Source organism: Balaenoptera ricei, chromosome 9 (assembly GCF_028023285.1).
Source record: "Balaenoptera ricei isolate mBalRic1 chromosome 9, mBalRic1.hap2, whole genome shotgun sequence".
NCBI lineage: Eukaryota > Metazoa > Chordata > Mammalia > Artiodactyla > Balaenopteridae > Balaenoptera > Balaenoptera ricei.
Genome location: NC_082647.1, coordinates 53,250,250 through 53,270,843, shown reverse-complemented (window position 1 = coordinate 53,270,843; position 20,594 = coordinate 53,250,250). Strand labels below are relative to the sequence as shown.

Here is a 20,594-nt window from a genome sequence, read left to right as displayed (position 1 = left end):
GAAAACTTAGAGGGAAAGCTTTGTCACATCGGTCTTGGCAATGATTTCATGGCTATGACAACAAAAGCACAAGCAACAAAAACAAAATAAATAAGTAGGACTACATCAGACTAAAAAGCTTCTGCACAGCAAAAGAAACAACAGAATGAGAAGGCAACCCATGGAATCGCAGAAAATATTTGCAAACCATATATCTGACAAGGAGCTAGTCTCTAAAATACATAAGGAACTCCCGCAACTCAATGGTAAAAAAAAAAAACCTAATAACCCAATTTAAAAATGGGCTCAAAACTTAAACAGACATTTTCACAAAAGAGACATACAAATGAACAGCAGGTATATGGGAAAATGTTCAATATCACTAATTATCAGGGAAATGCAAATCAAAACCACAATGAGATATCACCTCATACCTGTCAGGATGTCTATTATCAAAACAAAAACAATAGACAATAAGTGTTGGCAAGTATTTGGAGAAATTGGAACTCCTGCACATTATTGGTAGGAATTAGAAATGGTGAGGCTGCTATGAAAACAGTATGGAAGTTCCTCAGAAAATTAAAACTACCATATGATCTAGCAACCCCACTTCTGGGTATATATTCAAAATAATTAAAAACAGGATTTCAAAGAGATTTTACACCCATGTTCACTGCAACATTATTCACAGTAACCAAGATGTAGCAGCAACCCGAATGTCCATCTATGCATGAATGAATATTTTTAAATGTGGTATATTACATACAATGCATTGTTATCCAGCCTTAAAAAAGAAGGAAATCCTATCATATTCTACAACATGATTGAACTTCAAGGACAGTATGCTAAGTGAAACAAGTCAATCACAAGAAGACAAATATTGCATGATTCTACTTATATAAGGCATCTAAAGTAGTCAAACTCATAGAAACAAAGTAGAATGGTGGTTGCCAGGGGCTGAGAGGAGGAAATGGGGAGTTGTTCACTGGTATAGATTTTTAGTCATGTGAGGGGAAACGTTCTGGAGATCTTCTGTATAACACTGCATGCTTTTAACAAAAGTGCATGGTACACTTAAAAATTTGTTCGGTGGGTAGATCTCATGTTGTGCTCTTACCACAATAAAAAATAGTAGGGAGAAAAAACCCAAAAACTCCACATAGGCCAAAGGACTCATATGTCTAATCTACGTTGATGATGGCTGTGGTATTTGAAAACAGTAATCAACTTCCTGAATCAAACACAAAGCAAGTAATATATAGTTTATTTGATGCAAGACAATAGGGACTATTAGAATTTTCTCACAATTCAGGACTTTGGCTTTTAGCATTTGGGTATCCAAAAAGAGGACCTGAGACGGAAGTTTATACATAAGAGGAAAACAATGACTCTAGTGAGAACACAGACAAGGAACTCAGTATGGAGGAACCCGGTCCACCACGGTGAACAAGCATAGTACCTCACACAGCGGGTGCGCCAATATTTGTTAAACGTTCATGACTCATTCAATTTTTCCGTGCAACCTCCATAGCAAATACTGCGAATCTTGCTCATTATTGCATTTCTTAAAACGTTAAAATTCAGAAAAACATTCTGCGTGACTGAAATTACATGAAACCAAACTAAACAAAAATCTCACATCTGAATTGCTTCAAATTGTTTAGGAAAAAGAAAACTGTGTTAAGTAAAGAAAACCGTTTCCTGAATCAACTGAGTGAAGTTCCAAGTTCCAGCTCTCTCACCCTCCTGAATATTTACCAGCACACTCTCAGCTTGCGCTAAACTTTTCTTGCATAAAAAGTAGCTGAGTAATTTCGGAGAATGGGATTGTTTTGCCTAAATCATCCAGATAATTCAAACAACTCAATTTCTAATAACAATCTGGGCGAGGCTGCCCTGCCCAGTAAATGCTCTCTATACTCCCCAGGCCACAGCCGAGTCACACCCAGCTTAGCCAGGAGATGACAGTGTCCCCTAGCAAGGAAACACGCCGTTCTTGTTCAGTGATACGTGCAAACGCCAGCCAACGCTCCCCAGCTCTCTGTTCCTCAAGTTTATTCCTGTTTCCCGAGGGCGCTTTCAAATTTTGATTTTTCGACGAGGTCTCCTTTCCCCGAAAGCACCTAAGAGCTGCCCTAAAGCCTTCAGCCCCTTCCCCCAATACCGCACTCTGCTTAGAGCCCGTAGGCCTGTCCAGTAAAGTTATTTAAAATAAAAAGCGTAACAGAAGATGTCCAAGCAGGAAGAGAAAAAGAATACCCCGGGAACTGGGTTAGTGTCGGAACGTGCCATTCGTTTCGAAGGGAGGAGAGTCCCCGGCGCGAATTGTATCGCGGGTCTGAAGGCACTTACCGGACTTCCGATTCGTCAGGGCCTGAGTACATAAAACACCAGAGACCGGGCGGAGCGCAGGAGGGGGCGAGGGGCCGGGAGTGGAGCCTGACAGGGCCGGCGAGCCTGAAGTGCGTCCCCCGTGGGCTCCGGTGGTGCGGCCCGAGGCGGCCGCGGCGGGGAGGCGGGAGGCGCAGGGCTGCGGCACAGAGGGCAGCATGGCGTACCCCGGGCACCCTGGCGCCGGCGGCGGCGGCTACTACGCAGGCGGGGTGAGTGCTGCCCGCCCGGGCTCGCGGCTGGGGTGCGACCCCTGGACGCCGGGGGCGCCGAGAGGCCACGCGTGGCGACTGCGCGGGGGCGGCTCCCGGGCGCCCCCGCCCTGTCAGCCGCCTCGCCCCGGGCCCCTGCCGACCGGCCTCTGTCTCCAGCGCCCACTTTCCCTCTAGCCCTTCTCCCCCCGGCTGGCTGCGCGGGGCCGGGGCACGGGTGGTTTTGACCCAAGGAGCCCACCCTGTGACTCCCGGATCCGCGGCGTGAAATCGTGCACATGGGGTGTTGCCTTCCTCTCCGCCTTTCCTGAGAGCAACAGCCATTTTAATCTAGAATAGTCCTGCGGTCCACTTCTCCCTCTCTGAAAGAAAGTGGGAAGAACAGGAAAGTCAGGGAAAGTCCGTTAGAGTCAAAGACCTCCGGGAGGAAGGCAGCCTCGCCCTGCATCAGGGATGCGCGTCGTCGTGGGAACTGTTTCCAAAAGAGAAAGTTCCCTCGCCTTGACACACCTCACCCCTCCCGAGGCTACACCTGTCTCAAAACGCTTTAAAAATACCATGAACGCTAGAAAAATGTAAGTTGCATGCCCAGGTTGCGTTTATCTCAGTAGCCTGCGGGTTTACGGGGATTTGTAAAGTTGCTTCACTTACACTGATGTCACTGTCAAGACTACTCATTTTGACCCTAGCTGCCGGTTTTTAAATTATAACGGGGTGAGAATGGGAGAAAGAGGAGGAATGATTGCAGGTAGAGAGTTCCGGGTGGCAAACGACTCACAGCGAAGGCCTGGCAATTGCCTGGCTTTGCATGAGGCACTCAGTGGTGAAAGAATAAAACTTGGTCAGCGGAATGATGCATTTGTTTCCTGTCTTACAGTATGGAGGGGCTCCCGGAGGGCCTGCGTTTCCCGGACAAACTCAGGATCCGCTGTATGGTTACTTTGCTGCTGTAGCTGGACAGGTTAGCTTTTCCCTTTAACATTAAAGGACTGTCAGATTCTACATTTGTATTAACCTTTGTTATAGTGGCACAGAAAAACAGCCTTTCCTCTGGAAAAGAATTCCTTTGCTTCTGCACAAGAAAAAAAAAAAGAGAGAAGTTCATAGGCAGTTACTTATTTTTGAATATTCAGAACAAATTAGATCAAAGGGTTACTTGTGTTTATGTTACATTCAGAACTAAACTTGTGATTGAATTAGGGTCAGATTCAACAGAACAGGCTAGTGTAAGTGTGCTTTGAAGATATGTAAGGTAGAAAGATGTCTTTACAACTGAATTGTCAGGGTCCATAGTGGTTTCCAGAGAAGAAATACCAGATCTGCTGAACATTAAACCCTTCTTTGTACAATTAAAAGCATGTGGTACTAGTAATTCTGTAGCCAGATTCTAGGGGCTACTTTCTTTGGGTAGAGTTTGGTTGTTAATCAGTGACCCCCTTAGGAAATAGGTATTTATGGTAAAAACCCACCAGCTTCAAAATAAGAAAGGTACTATATTTTTCTTACTATCAGGAAGTTAATCTTCTGAACGGTTTAGTTCCTCTTTGATGCAGATGCTGTTACTAGGTCAGCTCTTCCATGTCCTTATTAGGTGTTGTGGTCTACTGACCCAGAGAGAGAATTAAGGTCAGCACCCCAAGACCATTCACTTCTTTACATTCTAAGTCATATGACAGGCGGTAGTGCATCTTGAGGGAGGCCCCGTCCCCAGCTCCCAGGTCACTGAATGTATATGGTAAATAGACTGTTGGTATAACCCAAACATGTCCAGAGGGGGTGTCTGTGCTTATGAATTCAGCTTAGCTTTGTTTTGATCAAAAGCTAGAAATAACACAATCTTAATGTGAAAATGCCTTAGACTATTATGGAATAACAACCTACAACCACCTTTTAGAATAGCACTCTTAAGAAATACCGTTTGAGAAACACTGGAAAATTGAGTCTAAAACTGAAAGAGCTGCCCCTTAAGTATCTGCTTCATCTGTTAGTGATCAGTATCTTTGAAACCACAAGACACAGCAAAGCTCAAGACTCCTTATTCTTAGACTGCCTGTGCCTGCAGCCATGTAAGTGACCCCCCCCCGCTTAGCTTTCAGCAGCCCCGGCCTGCAGCAGCATGTCCATCGGTTTTCACATTATTGATCATGCCCCTCGTCTAGAACATATAATAGTCATGGACTTGAGGATTGAGGTATTTTATTTTAAAATCCCTAAAAATAACATGTTATCTAGTTCTGACCTAGGTCAGCCAGTGAATAAGCACGGGGAACCTGTCTCCCAGGTATAATCGTGATCCAAAGAAAACAATTCATCACATCATAAGCAAAGGTGATCACAGAGGACGCTTTCTGTGGGAACCAGACTTTTCATTTACTGATGTCATCTGTGTACCCTGCTCTCCACACACCCTGACAAAAAAACAAGCTAGAAAGAGTAATAAGACTTTTAATCAACTACATAAATAATTTTATTTTAAAACGCTTGCTTTGGCAGATTCCTAGCTCAGACTGAGAGTAGTTCAAGACAGAAACTAGTTTTATTCATACATTTAAAAATATTATGTCTCAGTGGAAGAAACTGAATTCACCTCACTGTTTTATTAAAAGAGGAACCTTATACTTGAGAACATTTATGCCAAGTCTAATTCGGGAATTTAGTATTACCAATACCTTTTCATCATTTCCTCTGAAGTATAGGTGTAAGCAGCTTTCAGACTTGGTTAATTCTTGTGTAATGATTATTTAAAATAAAGCCTGAAATTGAATGCCCACTTTACCTAGGTATTAAGAAATGTATTTTTTGTTTATGGCCCTAATTATACATTTGTGGAAGAGGCCTTAACAATTTGTCTTTCTTTCTACTTTTGGCAGGCATCCCTTTAAAAAAACTCTCATGCATGATAATATTCATTTTCTTTACCATTATTGCTACACTGAATACTGAATACTGAATGTAAACAAAGAACTAGAAAGTACAAATCATGATTGTGATTCCTTTTCCTATTTTTTTTTTTTAAAGGATGGCCAAATAGATGCTGATGAATTGCAGAGATGCCTGACACAGTCGGGCATTGCTGGAGGATACAAGCGTAAGTTAGGAGCCCCAAAGTGTCTCTAGAAATACTCTTGTGTTTCATATTTCAGATGTTACTTGTGATTATTATAGCCTTCAAGGAATCTGAGCTTTTCTGATGCAGCAAAGTTAAGAATTTCAAAAGCTGAATTCGGTTGGTTCTTTTGTATTTCAGAATGTTAATTTGAAAACAGTTCTTACTGAATCATTCCACACCACCCACCGGTTTAGTGGGTGTCTTGGATTTGGGTTCCATGTATCTGGAACCATTCAAACCAATGACAGTCTATGTGGCCTCCTCAGAAAATGAGGTAAGGTGCTGAAATGAAATCCACCAGGTCAGGTGTCGTTAATGATAGGAGCTAACATTCACTGCTGTTTGCCAAGAGCTTATTCTGTCTCTGAGCCTGGTGGCACTTAGGGCTTTGAGTGGCTGGTCCTGTGCACCTGGTCCCAGAGTGGCCTGTCCTGCATGCCTAGTTCTGAGTAGTTGGTCCTACCCTCCCTTTTCCCCGGTGCCTGGTCCCCAACCCCTAGTCCTCAAGGAGCCAGTTCTGCACTCCTGGTCTCAGCTCCGGGCAGCATGAACGCTCGCCTTGACATCCCCCAGGTCTTTCCTCTTTCTACATCAGGCTAAGTAAGACGTGCCCTTCCTAATTTCTAAACTCTTTAGCGTAGTCCTCCTTCCTGCCACCCCCCAGTTCCTCACAGACTGCCGCTGTACTTACACCTGCTTCCTGCCTTTTGACTCTGCATGAGCTGCAGAGAGGGAACTCCTGCCAAGATGCTGCATCCCACACATGCCACATGCTTCCCTTCAAATCATGTCTTGACCATGATAGAGAATAGTGTCTTGGCTAATGTACGTGACCTAGCACCTTCTCTGCCAGTTGTTAATTGAGACAGAACATCAGATCGAAGCCTCAACTTCCCAGTAAGCTGTGAATTAAAACACTCAAACTAGGGAATTCCCTGGCGGTCCAGTGGTTAGGACTCGGTGCTTTCACTGCGGTGGGCCCGGGTTCGATCCCTGGTTGGGAACTAAGATCCCTTAAGAAAAAAAAAAAACAACATTCAAACTAGAATTCACACTTGAGGACCCGTAGTGGCCATTTTTGACTGTTTGATATGGCACAGTTACTAGGTGGCTCTCTTTTTAAACTACTTGCATATCCATTTTTATCATCCTTTGTTTTATGACTTCAGTATCCAATTAACATTTCCTAGTTGTGGGAGTTAATACAAAAGAGGAACCTTTTGCATTTCTGTCATCTACCCTGGTCCTAAACAAAAGAAGCCCTTTTCTAGATTAGGGATTTTTTTTTTTTTTTAAACTATTGTAGGCAATACCTTTAAATTGTTAGTTGTTAACCTCAAGCAATTGGAGCTGGTGAACAAAGAAGGTCTAATAGCAGAGTTTACAGAAGTGAGCCATGTCACAACATAGACTATTACTCTACTCTACACCCTTTCAGTAGAAGAGGTGTGGCCGGTTTTCAAATCGAACAAAGTGGGCATTACATCCTTGGAGAGCAGTCCTTTTAAAAATTTCATTTGAGAAAGCTGCATTTACTAATGATCTTAGATCACTGAGTTATAGAAAAGACATATCCTGAATCATCTGGATCATGTGTTTGAATTAATTTGCTTGCTGTCATCTGGTTATGGAGGCTGTAATGAACCACAAAACCATCTTGGTTGTGAGATGTCAGAGTGAGTGTTGTAACGCAGAAGTTATACAGCCATTGGTCTTTTCAACCCAGCTTCCAAGCCAGAAGGTGCGGACGGGGTCTAGGGGTGGCAGGGGGGACAGAGAAACCTATGGCACCTTCTTAACCAGTTTAAGAGGGAGTAGTCATGCCTAGAGGTGGCGCTGATGAGGGAAGTTGCTCTGTTTTCCTCGAGTGTAGTAGTTGTTCCTCTGTGGTAAGGTTGAGAGAAACAACTGCAGGTGGGATTCTCCTGCTAGGTCTGTTACATTGTGGATTTCCACTAGAAGAAAAGTTGTTTGAGGTATTTTAGCAGAATGAACAGGAGAAAGGAGATAAGAGTCAAGATAAAATTATAACAAAGATTCTTTTGAAATTATTTAAAATAGGATTAGCATTAGTAAAAGCTCTTTCTGGGGAAAGAAAAATACTATTAAAATTGAACAAGGGTTCTCCTCACCCAAACTTATTAGGTGTCAGTGTTCTAACTCATTGGAACTGCCCAGAATGGTGACTTTTCTGTTTTGTTCACTGCCTACCTCATTCCCTCCCTTCTCAGTCCTCTCACAAAAGAGGAACAGATTTCTGTTCTCCCTGGCGAAGAGCTCTAACCTGTCACTCTCCTCCTCTAAAAATCCTGAGTAGCTCCATGGTGCCCATATAAAACAAAAGCCAGACAGCCTCGCAGAAATTCCGTCTCCTCAGTGATGCAGCCTCATCTAACGGTAACTTCTCCCACTTCCTTTGCCTGTCCGGACCTCACTGCTTCTCTCTGTGCTTATGCAGGTCCCTAGCTCTACGTGGCTGTCACCAGATGTCCCCAGTCTTTTCTGTTGTTCAAAACTTGGCTTAAATGCTGCTGCTTCTATGAAGTATTTCTTACCAAGAAGGAGCCTCTCCTCAACATCTGGTAGTTTTGGGTGCCTCCATTATGGCTTACCATCCTCTATGTTGTGCACATGACTTATCTTTAACTTTAGACTGTCAGCTGGGCCAGGTTCCAGTGTCATGTTTGTATCTCCAATGTCCCTGGTACCCTGAGCCCTGCACATAATGAATATTTAATAGGCATTTGATGAATTAATGAGTATGGAAGACTTCCTAAAATGGAAAAATCATATACCCATATTTGAATTTTGACTGAAGAAAGACTGATATTTACCTAAGGGATTATACATTACTTTTAAGTATCAGTGAAAATCAGAAGAGTCCGTTTAAAAACTATATCCTCCTTAGGCTCTCTGAGAGGGGTATACAGCTTCCTGCATAGGGATGAGAATTCAGTCTCACTCGTTCATTTGGCCAACCAACACATTTCTAATGGACACCTACCACGTGGTAGGTGCTGGGGTCTGCAAGTGCCAACAGTGCCTGGGGAACGCGGTGCAAAGCGCTGGGGTAGGTGACGGGTTTACCTTTTACTGTAAGCTGTGGGGTCACATCAGAGGGGCCAGTAACCCAGACATAGGTCAGGAAAGTTTTCCTTGCGGAATCGATACCTCAGCTGAGGAGAAATGAAAGTTGAGCAGAAATGATGCAGACCAAGAAGTGAGTGAGGTAGGGAAGCTGTGTGCCGGGCCAATAGAACAGTGTGTACCCAGAGATGAGAGGGAGGATGGTTCAATCAAGGAACTGAGAGAAATTGACCAGAGATAGCTTACGGGGTTGAATGAACAGTAGGAAAGGAGCTGAACTGATAAAATATGTGTATGACCTTATATGCCAATTAAGGTGTTTGGACTTCATCCTGAGGGCAGTGGAACACCTCCACTGGGTCTTAAGTAGAAGAGCACCTATTACCCTGGCTGTGCGAGGAAGACCAAATTGGGGAGTATGGGTGTGGGGAACGTGGGGAGTCAGGGATACCAGTTAGGTGGCCCTTGGAGTCAAACAGCTGAGAGAAGTGCTGACTACACTGGGGATAGGACAGTGGGGCTGGAGTTGGATGGGTCCTAAGGCTGTTCAGAAGGTGATCAAATGTCAAGGGAGAGGGAATTGTGGACTTGCCCAGGTTTCTGGCTCAGGGGGCTGAGTGGGTAATGGTGTCATTCATAGACCTGGGAGACAGGGACTGGCTGCTTCCTGGCCGCCAGAAGCCTCGCTCTACATGCAAACACAGCTGGCCGTGTCCTGTGGTTGGCGCTGTCCTGTGGTTGTCAGGCCCTCTGGAGCAGCAGTCCTTACACTGCAGCAGCTGCAGCGTCACCTGGAAGGTTTGCTGAGACCAGATTGCCGGGCCTGCTCTAGCGTTTCTCATCAGGATCTGGGGTGAGACCTGAGAATCTGCATCTCTAAACGGGTTTCCGGGCCTGCTGGTCCAGGTTGAACCAGCTGCTTTAATGTGAATATATATCCCCTGGGGATCTTGTTAAAAGCGCAGATTCTGATTTTGTTGGTTTATGTTAAGGGCTGAGATGCTGCAGTTCTAAAAGCTCCCAGGTGAGGAAAAACAAAGAGTTAATTACAAGGGAACACCCATAAGGCCATCTGCTGATTTCTCTACAGAAGCTTTGCAGGCCGGAAGGGAGTGGCATGATATATTCAAAGTCTTGAAAGGGAAAAACCTGCGAACTAGGATATTCTACCCAGCAAGATTATCATTTAGAGTAAGAGAAAGGATTTCTCAGACAAGCAAAAACTAAAAGAATACAGCAAAACTAAACATATCCTAAAAGATATATTGAAAGGGCTTCTCTAAATAGAAAAGAAGCAAGAATCTATAGGAAAGAGAAAAGCACAATTGGAAAGTAAATCATTTAAATAAGCCAGTATCCAGATTAAAAAAAAAAAAAAATCCCCAAAATATTTTTGGAAGCAACGATAACTGCAGTGAAGAGCAAAAGGATAAACGTGAAGATGTAAAAGAACATCAGAATCATAAAATGTGGGGGAGGACAGTAAGAAAATGTGGTGTTTTTTTTTTCAGAATGTATTTGAGCCTATATGACTATCAGTCTAAAGAAACTAGATATAGTAGTGGGTTAACATACTTGAAAAACAGGGTAACCACAAATCAAAAACATACAGTAGATTCACAAAAACCAAAAAGAACTGAACACAAGTGTAATACAAAAGAAAACCATCTGTTACAAGGCCTGCGCTTGCCCAGTTTTAAGACCGAAGAAAGAGCCCGGAGTCAGCTACAGAGACATCAGTGGTTTAATGGACGTGGGAGCTTACACGTCTGAAGCCAGGTCCTGGAGCGGCACCCCACCGTGTGCAGCAGAAGGCCGGCGGGACATGGCAGCAGGCTTCACTCCAGAGGGGAAGGGGAGACTGCCAGTTACAAGGCGGGGTTACCTCACGTGGGCTCATTCGTTACCAGGGAAGCCAGCAGAGGGGCACTCACCGCCCCTTCGATAAGAACAGTCACCAGCTGGGGCCCAGGGCAAGTACGTAGGAAGGCCAGTCCTGTGCGTGGGGTAGAGGTGACGCAGGCCCTGGTCGGGCAGCGGATGTACAGAGAGCAAGAGGACAGCCATCTTGAGTGGCCTGACCATACACCATCAAACCACAAAAAGAAAAACGAAAAGAAAAAAACAAAGAAGAAACAAAGGCTCCCAGGTGATATTAATAACAGCTAGTCCAGGAATCACACTTTGAGTAGAAGAGTGGTCTCAATCTTGACTACTCACTAGAATCATCTGAGAAGCTTTAAAAAAACAAAACAAAACTAACGCCTGAGTCCCACAGTCAGATTCTGATTTAATTGTTCTGTGGTGGTGGTGACTATACTTAACAAAAGTTGTTGAGAGAGTACATCTTAAAACTTCTCACCACACACACAAAAGGTAGCTATGTGAGGTGATGGATGTGTGTTAATTAGCCTTATTATGGTAATCATTTTGCAGTATATACGTATAGAAAATCATTACAATGTACACCTTAAACTTACACAATGTTATATGTCAATACTATCTCAATAAAGCTGAAAAAATAATAATAATTGTTCTGTGGTGCAGCCCAGGTGTCAGGATCTTTTAAAGCCTCTGGGTGGTTCTGATAAGTACCCAAGGGTTGAGAACCTCTGGTCTCCACTAGAGAGACTTCATACCTCCACACAACTTAAAAATCAGAATGAAGAACCAACCAACTCTTTCTCAAAAGTGTAGAAAAGTGTTGCCTCCTCTCACCTCAGAGAATTGTCTCTGTGGATCAGATGGAGGTTGAAGGACCAAAATAGAAACAGTCCCCAACCTTTTATTTCAGGGTTCCAGGATATGCCAAACAGAGGAATCTATTAAAAGTACAAAACCTATAGTTTGTAATGTTTGGAGACATTACAGTAATAAGAGTTAGCTTAGTTGTGTTTTAAGTTCACTTTTGTTAGAGATAAAAATGAAGCTAATAACAGCTGTAAGAAATGTTAATTCTGTGTGCATCTTAACAAACTTGTCAAATTTATGCTAGCTTTGCCCACGTGACCCTTGTCACTTCTTCCTTCTAGTTTTACAGCTTCTTTGTACCTCAGAATACTTCCTCAAAGTCATTGGTAAGGTGCAAGGAATTCTTTATTTTTAATTTATTAATGCTTAGAGTACCAGTAGGCCATTAACCAATAAGTGTATTCTAGCTTGGTTGTCTAAGTGAGGTATGGAAATGCCCTCAGAACACCCTTGAACTGTAAGTAAACTAAAAAGGTTTCTGAACAGTGGCCATCGCTAAGTGGGTCATCGGGTCTTAGTCCAGAATGCTCTTGTTTAACACACAGTTCTAGCAAGCGTATTTATCTTACTGTCTATGAAAAGAGGCCATAGGCTGTTTGGGGTAGGAGGTGACCATTCAGTGTCTGACATTAAACAGAAAAGAAAGAAAAACAAATGATCAGACTCAGCTAGCAAAACCAGCTAGAGTCAATTGTGAGTAGGAACAAAGCAACCCAACCCTCCCATTCACCATGGTGGATAATAATACATTGTGGTTCATTATGGTGAATTGAACTCACTATATTACAGTTTCAAAAGCAAGAAAGAATATAATACTTTTTAAAAACTATGTTAGAGAAAAGTTTAAGCTTATCCAAAAATAGAGGTAATTATACAGTGAACTCCTGTATACCCATCACTCAGCTTCAACAGTTATCAATGTGTTGCCATTCTTGTTTTATCTATAATCCTGCCCATGTTCTTTTAAAGCAAATTCCAGATCTCTTAACATTTATTCCACCTACAAATAACTTCAGTGTATACTTTTCTTAAAGATAAGGACACTTTTGTCCCCCCAATTTCAAAACCATAAATCACACCTAAAAATATTAACAGTACTATGCAAAACTTTTTAAAAAGATTTCTATTAAAGTTGTTAAAATCAAATTTGGGTTCTGGATGGAACCCTATCTAGCTGGGAAAAAAAAATCTACTTCAAAGCTCCATGAATTTAGTTCCATGTAGATTGAGCAGCATATAAAAATAAAGGTGTATAAATAATCACATTCCTAATTAATTTGAACATATCCAATGTAATGTGAATTTTTGAAATTGTATTAACATGTATGTACTTTTCTTGATTTAACAGCTTTTAACCTGGAGACTTGCCGGCTTATGGTTTCAATGCTGGATGTATCCTTTACCTTGACTGTGGCCTAGAGTATTTTTTTCTGGATTAAAAAAAAATCCTTCCTGAAGGAATTCATCTAAGGATTAATACCCGGTAAACACAAAGTGACAAATGACCACAAAAAAGTTTTCCGAAATCATTAGCTTTCAAGATGGTATTTGGTGTGAAAAAGGAAGCAAGTTTAGTAAGTAAAACATTCGTTATTTAAGAATTTGAGGAAGCATCAAAGACAAACAAGTATAGAAACCGGAGCAGTCAGGGAGGCTTTTTCACCGTGACATTGATTGCCCTGCATGATTCAAACCTGGCCTTCAAGCAATGGGATTTTTCACATCACAGTTGTAAGACTAGTTTAGCTAGTGCTGATGGTATGGTTCTTTCATCCCACCTCATTTTCCAAAAGTGAAAACAGTGGGTCTGGGAGGGCTTACCAAGGGAGTGTCAGGGCTAAAGAGGACCCCGGACAGAAGGACAAGCAGCATAGCCTGGGCCACCCAGAAAGTGCAGCCCAGTTTGGTTGTGACAGGTGGCTCACAATGGCTTCATTATTTCCTTGTAATCACATCATATCAATTATCTTTTTTCCCCAGGGGAAATAGGTACCTCAGCACTTTTTCTCCATAGGCCCTTTTTATTATATCATTAGTCTCTTGTCCTATCACGTCCAAAAGAATGTATAACATTTTTAACCTTTTCAGCAGAAAGAATATTAAATTCCCTTATCCTTGATCTTTGATTTAATCATTAGAAAATGTTGCAAAATAAAGATGCACTAATCCTTGATTACAGTTCAGAGAGATATGTCAGGCACAATGGGTTTCAACGAGTTTAAAGAACTCTGGGCTGTACTAAACGGCTGGAGACAACACTTTATCAGTTTTGACAGCGACAGGAGTGGAACAGTGGATCCCCAGGAATTGCAGAAGGCCCTGACAACAATGGGTGGGTATGACTGACTCCACCTCTCTGTTCATTGGTAGAAGTAATTTTTTTTTTAATTTCTAAAACTAAGTGCTACATGAAGGTGGTTTCTATTTGTAGAAGTAGTGCATATTCATAATTTAAATGAGCCCTCAGTCCTAAAAATTTGGGGGGGCTTGATTATTTTTAATGGTCTTCTTGTAATCCTTGATTTTTTTTTTTTTTTGGCTGGATGATTTTTCTTCCTTTCAGGATTTAGGTTGAGTCCCCAGGCTGTGAATTCAATTGCAAAACGATATAGCACCAATGGAAAGATCACCTTCGATGATTACATCGCCTGCTGCGTCAAGCTGCGAGCTCTAACAGGTGTGTCCTTTGAGATCACTATTAAGCATGTCTGGCAGAATAACTGTTTTCTCAGAAATTTTTTCCACATTACTAAGTAATCTGCCGTTAAAATAATCCTAACTAAATTCCCTGGTGGTCCAGTGGTGAGGACCCTATGCTCTCACTGCTGAGGGCCCAGGTTCGATCCTTGGTCGGGGAACTAAGATCCCCCAAGCCAGCGGCGTGGCCAAAAAAATTCCTAACTAAACTTTACTAAAATGTTCCAAAACATAACAAGCTAACTGATATGTTTTTGATCAGAGTGTGAGCAATATTCTGTGATTTCTCCCTAGAATGTGAAATTCTTGAAAAAAGTAAAATTACCCATTGGTAGCTCTTTCCTATTTCTCCTATTGGAAAGATTTAAAATGGTGGTCTCTGTTTCAGATGTCCTTCTTAAATGTAGCTGTATCAATAATCTCTACTTTTCTCTCCCCTCTATTCTTTTTCTTTCTTTTGTATTTTTTTTCTGGTTTCGTTCCTCTCTTTAGCTTTTTACCCTTTTTAATATTTGGTTTTATGATTTTTTTGCATCCTGACACAAATTTGAGGGTGGATTTTCTTATTAAAGTAAACCCTTTTCATTTAATAGGACAGAGCTCAAATGGGTGGAATATCTGAGCACAGCTGTTTGTCACATTAAGGACTCCATCCATCTATTTCCTAATTAAGCAATATCTATGTTATTAAGAAGTCGGAAACTGTGCTTCCATCACAATTAAGGAATGGTCTTGGAAGTCAGTGCAGCTTTTACTGACTTTGGGATGAGGCGTTTTCTTCCAGCTCCATGTTGAGAAAGACAGTTGGCCAACTTCTGCACGTTGTGTTCTTTGGTTGCATATTAAATCTATTCATGTTGGTACAGTTGGTTTCTTTGCTTTGGTCTTTTGTTTATGCTGGCTGGTTGTACAATTTAAATGTTACTGCATTTTGAACCCAGTGCCAACATAATTAACTATTATAATTTCAGATAAGATGCTTAAAAAAAACTCATAAATTTTACTGTGGTGTTTTACAGACAGCTTTCGAAGACGGGATACTGCTCAGCAAGGTGTTGTCAATTTCCCATATGATGATGTAAGTCTCAGTAAATTTGGAACTGACAAAATACAAAAATGCACATATTTTCAGTTTAGCAGCTGCTGCAGTTATGAGTACACTTTAAAAAGGCTTGTGTGTAAACATGTTTATTTCTTCTGCTTAAAGGTGTGTTCTCTTCATTGTGCATTAACTTCTCAGGCGACAGTCCCGCTCTGTTTCCAAGGACGGAGAGGTGGCCTGTAGAGCAGAAAGTGCATAGGCTTTGGCCTCAGAAGGACCACTTAAGGAATATCTGAAAGTCCTGACCCAAGTTCCATTTTCCCTGAAAGAGGGGTAATCAGCCTGGCCTTGCAGGAATGCTGCAGGAATTAGCAGTGCCCACGGCCTCACTGGTGTTGGAAGAATGCAAAAGAAAACTGAGAGCAAAGGCAGAGTCTATTGCTGTGTGTTTGGTGGTGAAGCAAACATTTCACAGCAAATACTGATGCTTCTACACTCAGGTTTCTGATTTGCAAGGGAAGGGTCAGATATTCTGTTTCTGTGCATTCATATACTGGCATGCTAGAATTTATTTTAATAAAGCAGATTTTAAGGGAATAAACCGTTTTAAAGGCAGTCTGGTAGAATAGCGGGGTAAGACTGCAGTTCTGAAGTTCCCCATGGGATAGAATGGTATAAACTGTACTGTTACTTGTATGAGTAGGTGCCTTTGATCATGACCATGTCTAGAGTAAGATATTATTTAGAATTTAAATAATTCTTTGTCCATTGGGGTAAGATCGGCTTCTTGTAAGAAGCTTTGATGTGAGAAACCCATTGGGTTTTATATATTAGACTGCTTCCTTCAAAAAATGAACCTTTCCACTCATCATTTACTCCTATTTTGAAAAGGATTTTTTTTAATCCACAATTCAAATGAGAATACCAAAAGGTAAGCTGCCTGAAAGTAAGCTAGGCTGTATTCTGTGTTCTGAGGTCTGCAGTGTAACGCTGATTTTTCTCTTTCAGTTCATTCAGTGCGTCATGAGTGTTTAAATCAGGAGGAAGACCTATGAAGATAATCCACATTCATTCCGATTGGAGTTCTCCTTTGCTCTTTGCCTTTGGTAATTGTGTGCAAACTTACACAGCCACTTTTCCTTAACAGCTGTTGTAAAGGTTTATTACTTTATGTACAACTGAAGTTTTTAGTTTTGATAATATATTCTTTGGAATGTTATTAATATCAGATCCGGTCAGTTAAACACCATTTAGAACTTCCTTGAGCCATTGTTAATCATGCCTTATTTTCTTGCTAAGCCTCTTTTATGTAAATTTAAGTGTGCAAATTGTTTAAGGCACATTATGTATTTTTCATTGTAAGCTACTAAAACCTTTTCATCAGACTACAGCTGTTGTCCCTCTTTTAGAAGGGCTTTTACGTGGTATTGAAAGCTTTATGTGTGGAGTATTCTCGTCATGTAAAATGGTTTAGACCCACTTGGATGCAAAAAAAACAACAACAAAAAAACAAACCTGGTAATATGTCAGGAATCTCCTGAGTGGAAACTTAACACAAGCTTAAAGGCTTACAGGTATTTTGATGGCTGTATAAATGGAAACTGGTTGAATAATTTGAGTGGCAAATACTTCCTGTCATCAAGTTCCTTCTTGTCATCACCCATGTAGACCTTTGCTAACTATACTTAAAAATCTTGAACATTATGAGCTTAACGATGTAAAACAGAAAATTGATAGGAAGAGACTAAAGGAATATATGAAAATATTAACTGTGGTTATTTTTGGCTAATGGGATTCTAGGTGACTAATTCCCTTTATGCATTTCAGTATTTTCCTAGTTTTCTATAATGTGTGTGCTTTCCTTTTAAAATCAGAAGACGCTAATTTTTAAAATGGTGATACATCCATTTTGATATGCCATGTGTTCACACTTACATTAAAAAATATACACAGTACAGATGTAGAGAATGGACTTGAGGACATGGGGAGGGGGAAGGGTAAGCTGGGACGAAGTGAGAGAGTGGCATGGACTTATTATATATACCTCCAAATGTAAAATAGATAGCTAGTGGGAAGCAGCCGCATAGCACAGGGAGATCAGCTCGGTGCTTTGTGACCACCTAGAGGGGTGGGATAGGGAGGGTGGGAGGGAGACGCAAGAGGAGGAGATATGGGTATATATGTATATGTATAGCTGATTCACTTTGTTATACAGCAGAAACTAACACACCATTGTAAAGCAATTATACTCCAATAAAGATGTTAAAAAATATATATATACACAGTAAAAGGACTGGAAAGAGTATACAAAAATGTTGATGTGGCTTCCACTGGAAGTCAGAATTATGAGCTCATTTTCCCTCTTCCTGCTACTCTTCCAAATATTCTCTGACAAGCAAGTATTACATTTATAATGGAAGATATTTTTTAAAAAAATTTTTAAACCATGTACTAGTAAGGTCTGGATTCTAATGCTGGCTGTGCCTCTTACTAAATATGTGGTTTGATCATTTTAGATAAACTCAGAGCCTCAATTTCCCCATCTTGGAAAGGAGGTAATACATGCCTCCTGGGGTAGTCCGAATATGAAAAAGTGTTGGCATGATAAGCACCAATAATGTTTCTGTTTCTTAAATTTAAAGCTGGCCTGGTTTGCTCTTTTTAGCAAAAGAGCTTAACAGATAAAACAATGAAATCAGTCTCCCTGCCAGCAAAATATCTCTTATTTTAGGGCACAGTGTGAGAGTAACCATTCAGATGATCAATTAGTTGTCAACGAATGAAAAATAAAACATTTTCTAAGCACCTTTAGCCTCATTCCACTAACTTTTTTCAAATATTGCGTGCGCGCTCTCTCTCTCCCCATATATACACACACGCACACACACACACACACAGAGAGATATATACATTTAACAAATATTTATTAAACCCTAACTTATGTATTTCTGTCATGTAGTCACACTCAGGCTACATCTCAGAATGTGAGTCAACCTGCTTTCTATTAATTTCATGGTGAGCCTAGGTTTCATTCCAGATATATTGTCTGTGAGGTCACAAAGCCGGGCCTGAGCCTGAGCTGTCCAGAAGAGAACTAATGGGGGCTCAGAGGACCAGGGGACAAGGAACTCACCTTCAGAGTCCCAGCACCTGGAGGCTTCAAATTCATCAGGATCCTCTGAGGAAATCATAGTGTAAGGAAATGGTCATTTCCTGGGTGACTAAGGTGGTAAGGAAGAAGGCCCTTACTGACCAAAGGTTATGCACCATTTTTGCACCATCTGACTGCTTTGGTAGGTCCCAAGGTTGTGTTGCATCAGTCATGGTTCTGAATTTGCTTTTGGGTAAGTGCTAAAGTGTTACAAAACTATGTCTCTGGAAATAATTCAGCTTCAATTATTGATATCCTTATCTCCTCCACTTCTACTTTCACTGTTTCTTTCTGAAAGCATACAGCCTGGTCTTCAGTATGTCCTACAGTTATAAAGTTTCCTTCCCCTTGACAAACATGACGTATCCATCCTCTTTCTTTAACACAGCCAAAATCCTCATTACAAGTGAATCTTGTGTTGCCTTATTTCTGTTTTATGGTGGGTTCTGTTTCACTCATTATATACATCCGGTGCAGCCTCACCGCCTTCTTCAAAACTGTTTTTTGGTCTACTTTTCTTAGAGCATCTAGTTGGAGCATAATAAAGCTGTGAGCTCAAACTTGAATACTTCAGTCATTTGGAGAATTAAGTTCCTCAAATCACCCCAACTCAAGATTTAATTTAATTTTGGGGATGAGTGCTTTATCATGGTGTGTCAAGAGATTTGTGATTATAAAGTACTTACAGCCCTCTCTGAGCACTTCCATAGGAACGTGGCCGCAAGAAGCTTGTGCTTCCCCGGGGACAGTTGGCATAGATTTGCACCACAGCAGTCATATTTCATTAATCAGAGCTCTCACTCCTATTGAGCCAAAAAGTCTAGACTCCACTTCAGCGTGATGTCCCAGGCAGTACCGTCAGTCCGCGAAACGGCACGTGAGCGAGAACTTCTGCTATCTCTGAGCTAGACTTTGCTTTTGCTTTGCTGAGTGTATTACTGTTTCAGTGTTTCTCTTAGTGGATTATTATATGCCTAAAATACTATAAAGTGAAGAAATGGAGCTATATGTAATCACCATTTTTCTAATCTCATAATAAATGTACAAACCCTTGGTCAATGACTTCTGTTTTTCTCACATTAAAACAGTACTTTACTTAGAACTGCTTTTTTCCTCAGCAGACTAGGAGCTGAAGGCAAGGAAGTTCCAAGTGCTGGGGTAAAGACTGGTGGATAAAAGGGCTGCTGGGGAGATGATGAAAAGGCCGGGTGCAAAAATTCTTTAGGCAGTGAATTCATGGACCTAAACTGAGCCCATCCAAGGTGCAGTGCTTTACAGTCTGACACAAGTGAACTCATTAAATAAGCACCACTGCCTGGGCTCTAGGACAGAATATAGTAAATTGATCCTTATTAGGGTGAGGGAGAAAGTGCTCATGAAATAAGGCAGGTGGATAAATGGAGAAGACTCCATATGTCACCCAGCTGGGGCAACTGTCCAACAAAGTAAGCGTTCAGGCTTCACTAAAGGATCATGGTACTTCTCCCCATGCCGATGGTCCATTCTAGAACCGCGTGGAACAGAAAAGAAAGAACCCCCAGCAGCATGCCCACAGAGCTTCTGAAAGAGAAAGAGTGACTGGGAGAAAAGTAGGATTAAAGGGAGTCATGCATCAAAATAACAAATCTTTTATTGAAAGTCACTTTATTGATGTTACAATAAGAGTAACATAGAAAAGTGTGGTACCTTATTAGCTTCAGAAGTGAATACTAATAAAATTGTGCCAGAAATTTGAACCTTAAGTTACAGTGACCTTTAAAAACAGCAAGATTTTGTTTACCTACAGTATAACAACTTTATAACTTGAACAGCCATGAAACAATTCGCACTTGATCTGGAAAGCAGTTGCCATATATTTCAGTTGCTGTTTGCCAAAACCCAGTAATAATGTTCACAGTAGCTTAAGAACCCGAAGTGCAGAGTAGCCGAGAGAATATAATGTTAAAATGAAGCCAAATATATAACACCTGATTACCTGGTTACCAAAAGTGAAACGGTGCTGCCATTAACACTTCCCCAAGCAGTGTCTTCCACTAGCTGTAGATGGGACATCACCCCTTGAAGATGATAGATGTGGAAAACATCAGTGCAGACCTACACTGGCTAACATATGAACTGCTATGTTTAGGTAAAAACGCTCAGTTTTTAAAAGAAGTTGTCTTTTTGTGATGCTAA

At 41.3% G+C, this 20,594-nt stretch overlaps 1 protein-coding gene and 1 long non-coding RNA gene across 2 annotated transcripts in view; one reads left to right on the top strand and one right to left on the bottom strand.

Annotated features, from left to right (window-relative positions):
• LOC132371955 (uncharacterized) overlaps positions 1–2,557 on the bottom strand; it is a 329,599-nt gene extending 327,042 nt beyond the window's left edge. Inside the window, exon 1 of the long non-coding RNA XR_009505027.1 lies at positions 2,332–2,557. This is a non-coding gene — a long non-coding RNA (uncharacterized LOC132371955). The remainder of the gene's footprint in view (positions 1–2,331) is intronic.
• SRI (sorcin) lies at positions 2,466–19,478 on the top strand. Its single transcript, XM_059933787.1, has 8 exons — positions 2,466–2,582; positions 3,460–3,543; positions 5,601–5,670; positions 12,878–12,921; positions 13,714–13,861; positions 14,093–14,206; positions 15,246–15,304; positions 16,277–19,478. Exons 1-8 carry the CDS (start codon positions 2,529–2,531, stop codon positions 16,301–16,303), a joined length of 600 nt encoding a protein of 199 aa, XP_059789770.1. The 5' UTR covers positions 2,466–2,528; the 3' UTR covers positions 16,304–19,478.
• Positions 19,479–20,594: the final 1,116 nt, after the last annotated feature.

What these genes read in the sequence shown, in the direction of transcription:
- SRI (XM_059933787.1), top strand. Translation starts at nt 2,529, where the DNA reads ATGGCGTACCCCGGGCACCCTGGCGCCGGCGGCGGCGGCTACTACGCA. An exon ending in CATTGCTGGAGGATACAAGC is followed by an intron (nt 5,671 to 12,877) that starts GTAAGTTAGGAG and finishes TTGATTTAACAG; the next exon opens with CTTTTAACCTGGAGACTTGC. An exon ending in TTATGGTTTCAATGCTGGAT is followed by an intron (nt 12,922 to 13,713) that starts GTATCCTTTACC and finishes ATTACAGTTCAG; the next exon opens with AGAGATATGTCAGGCACAAT.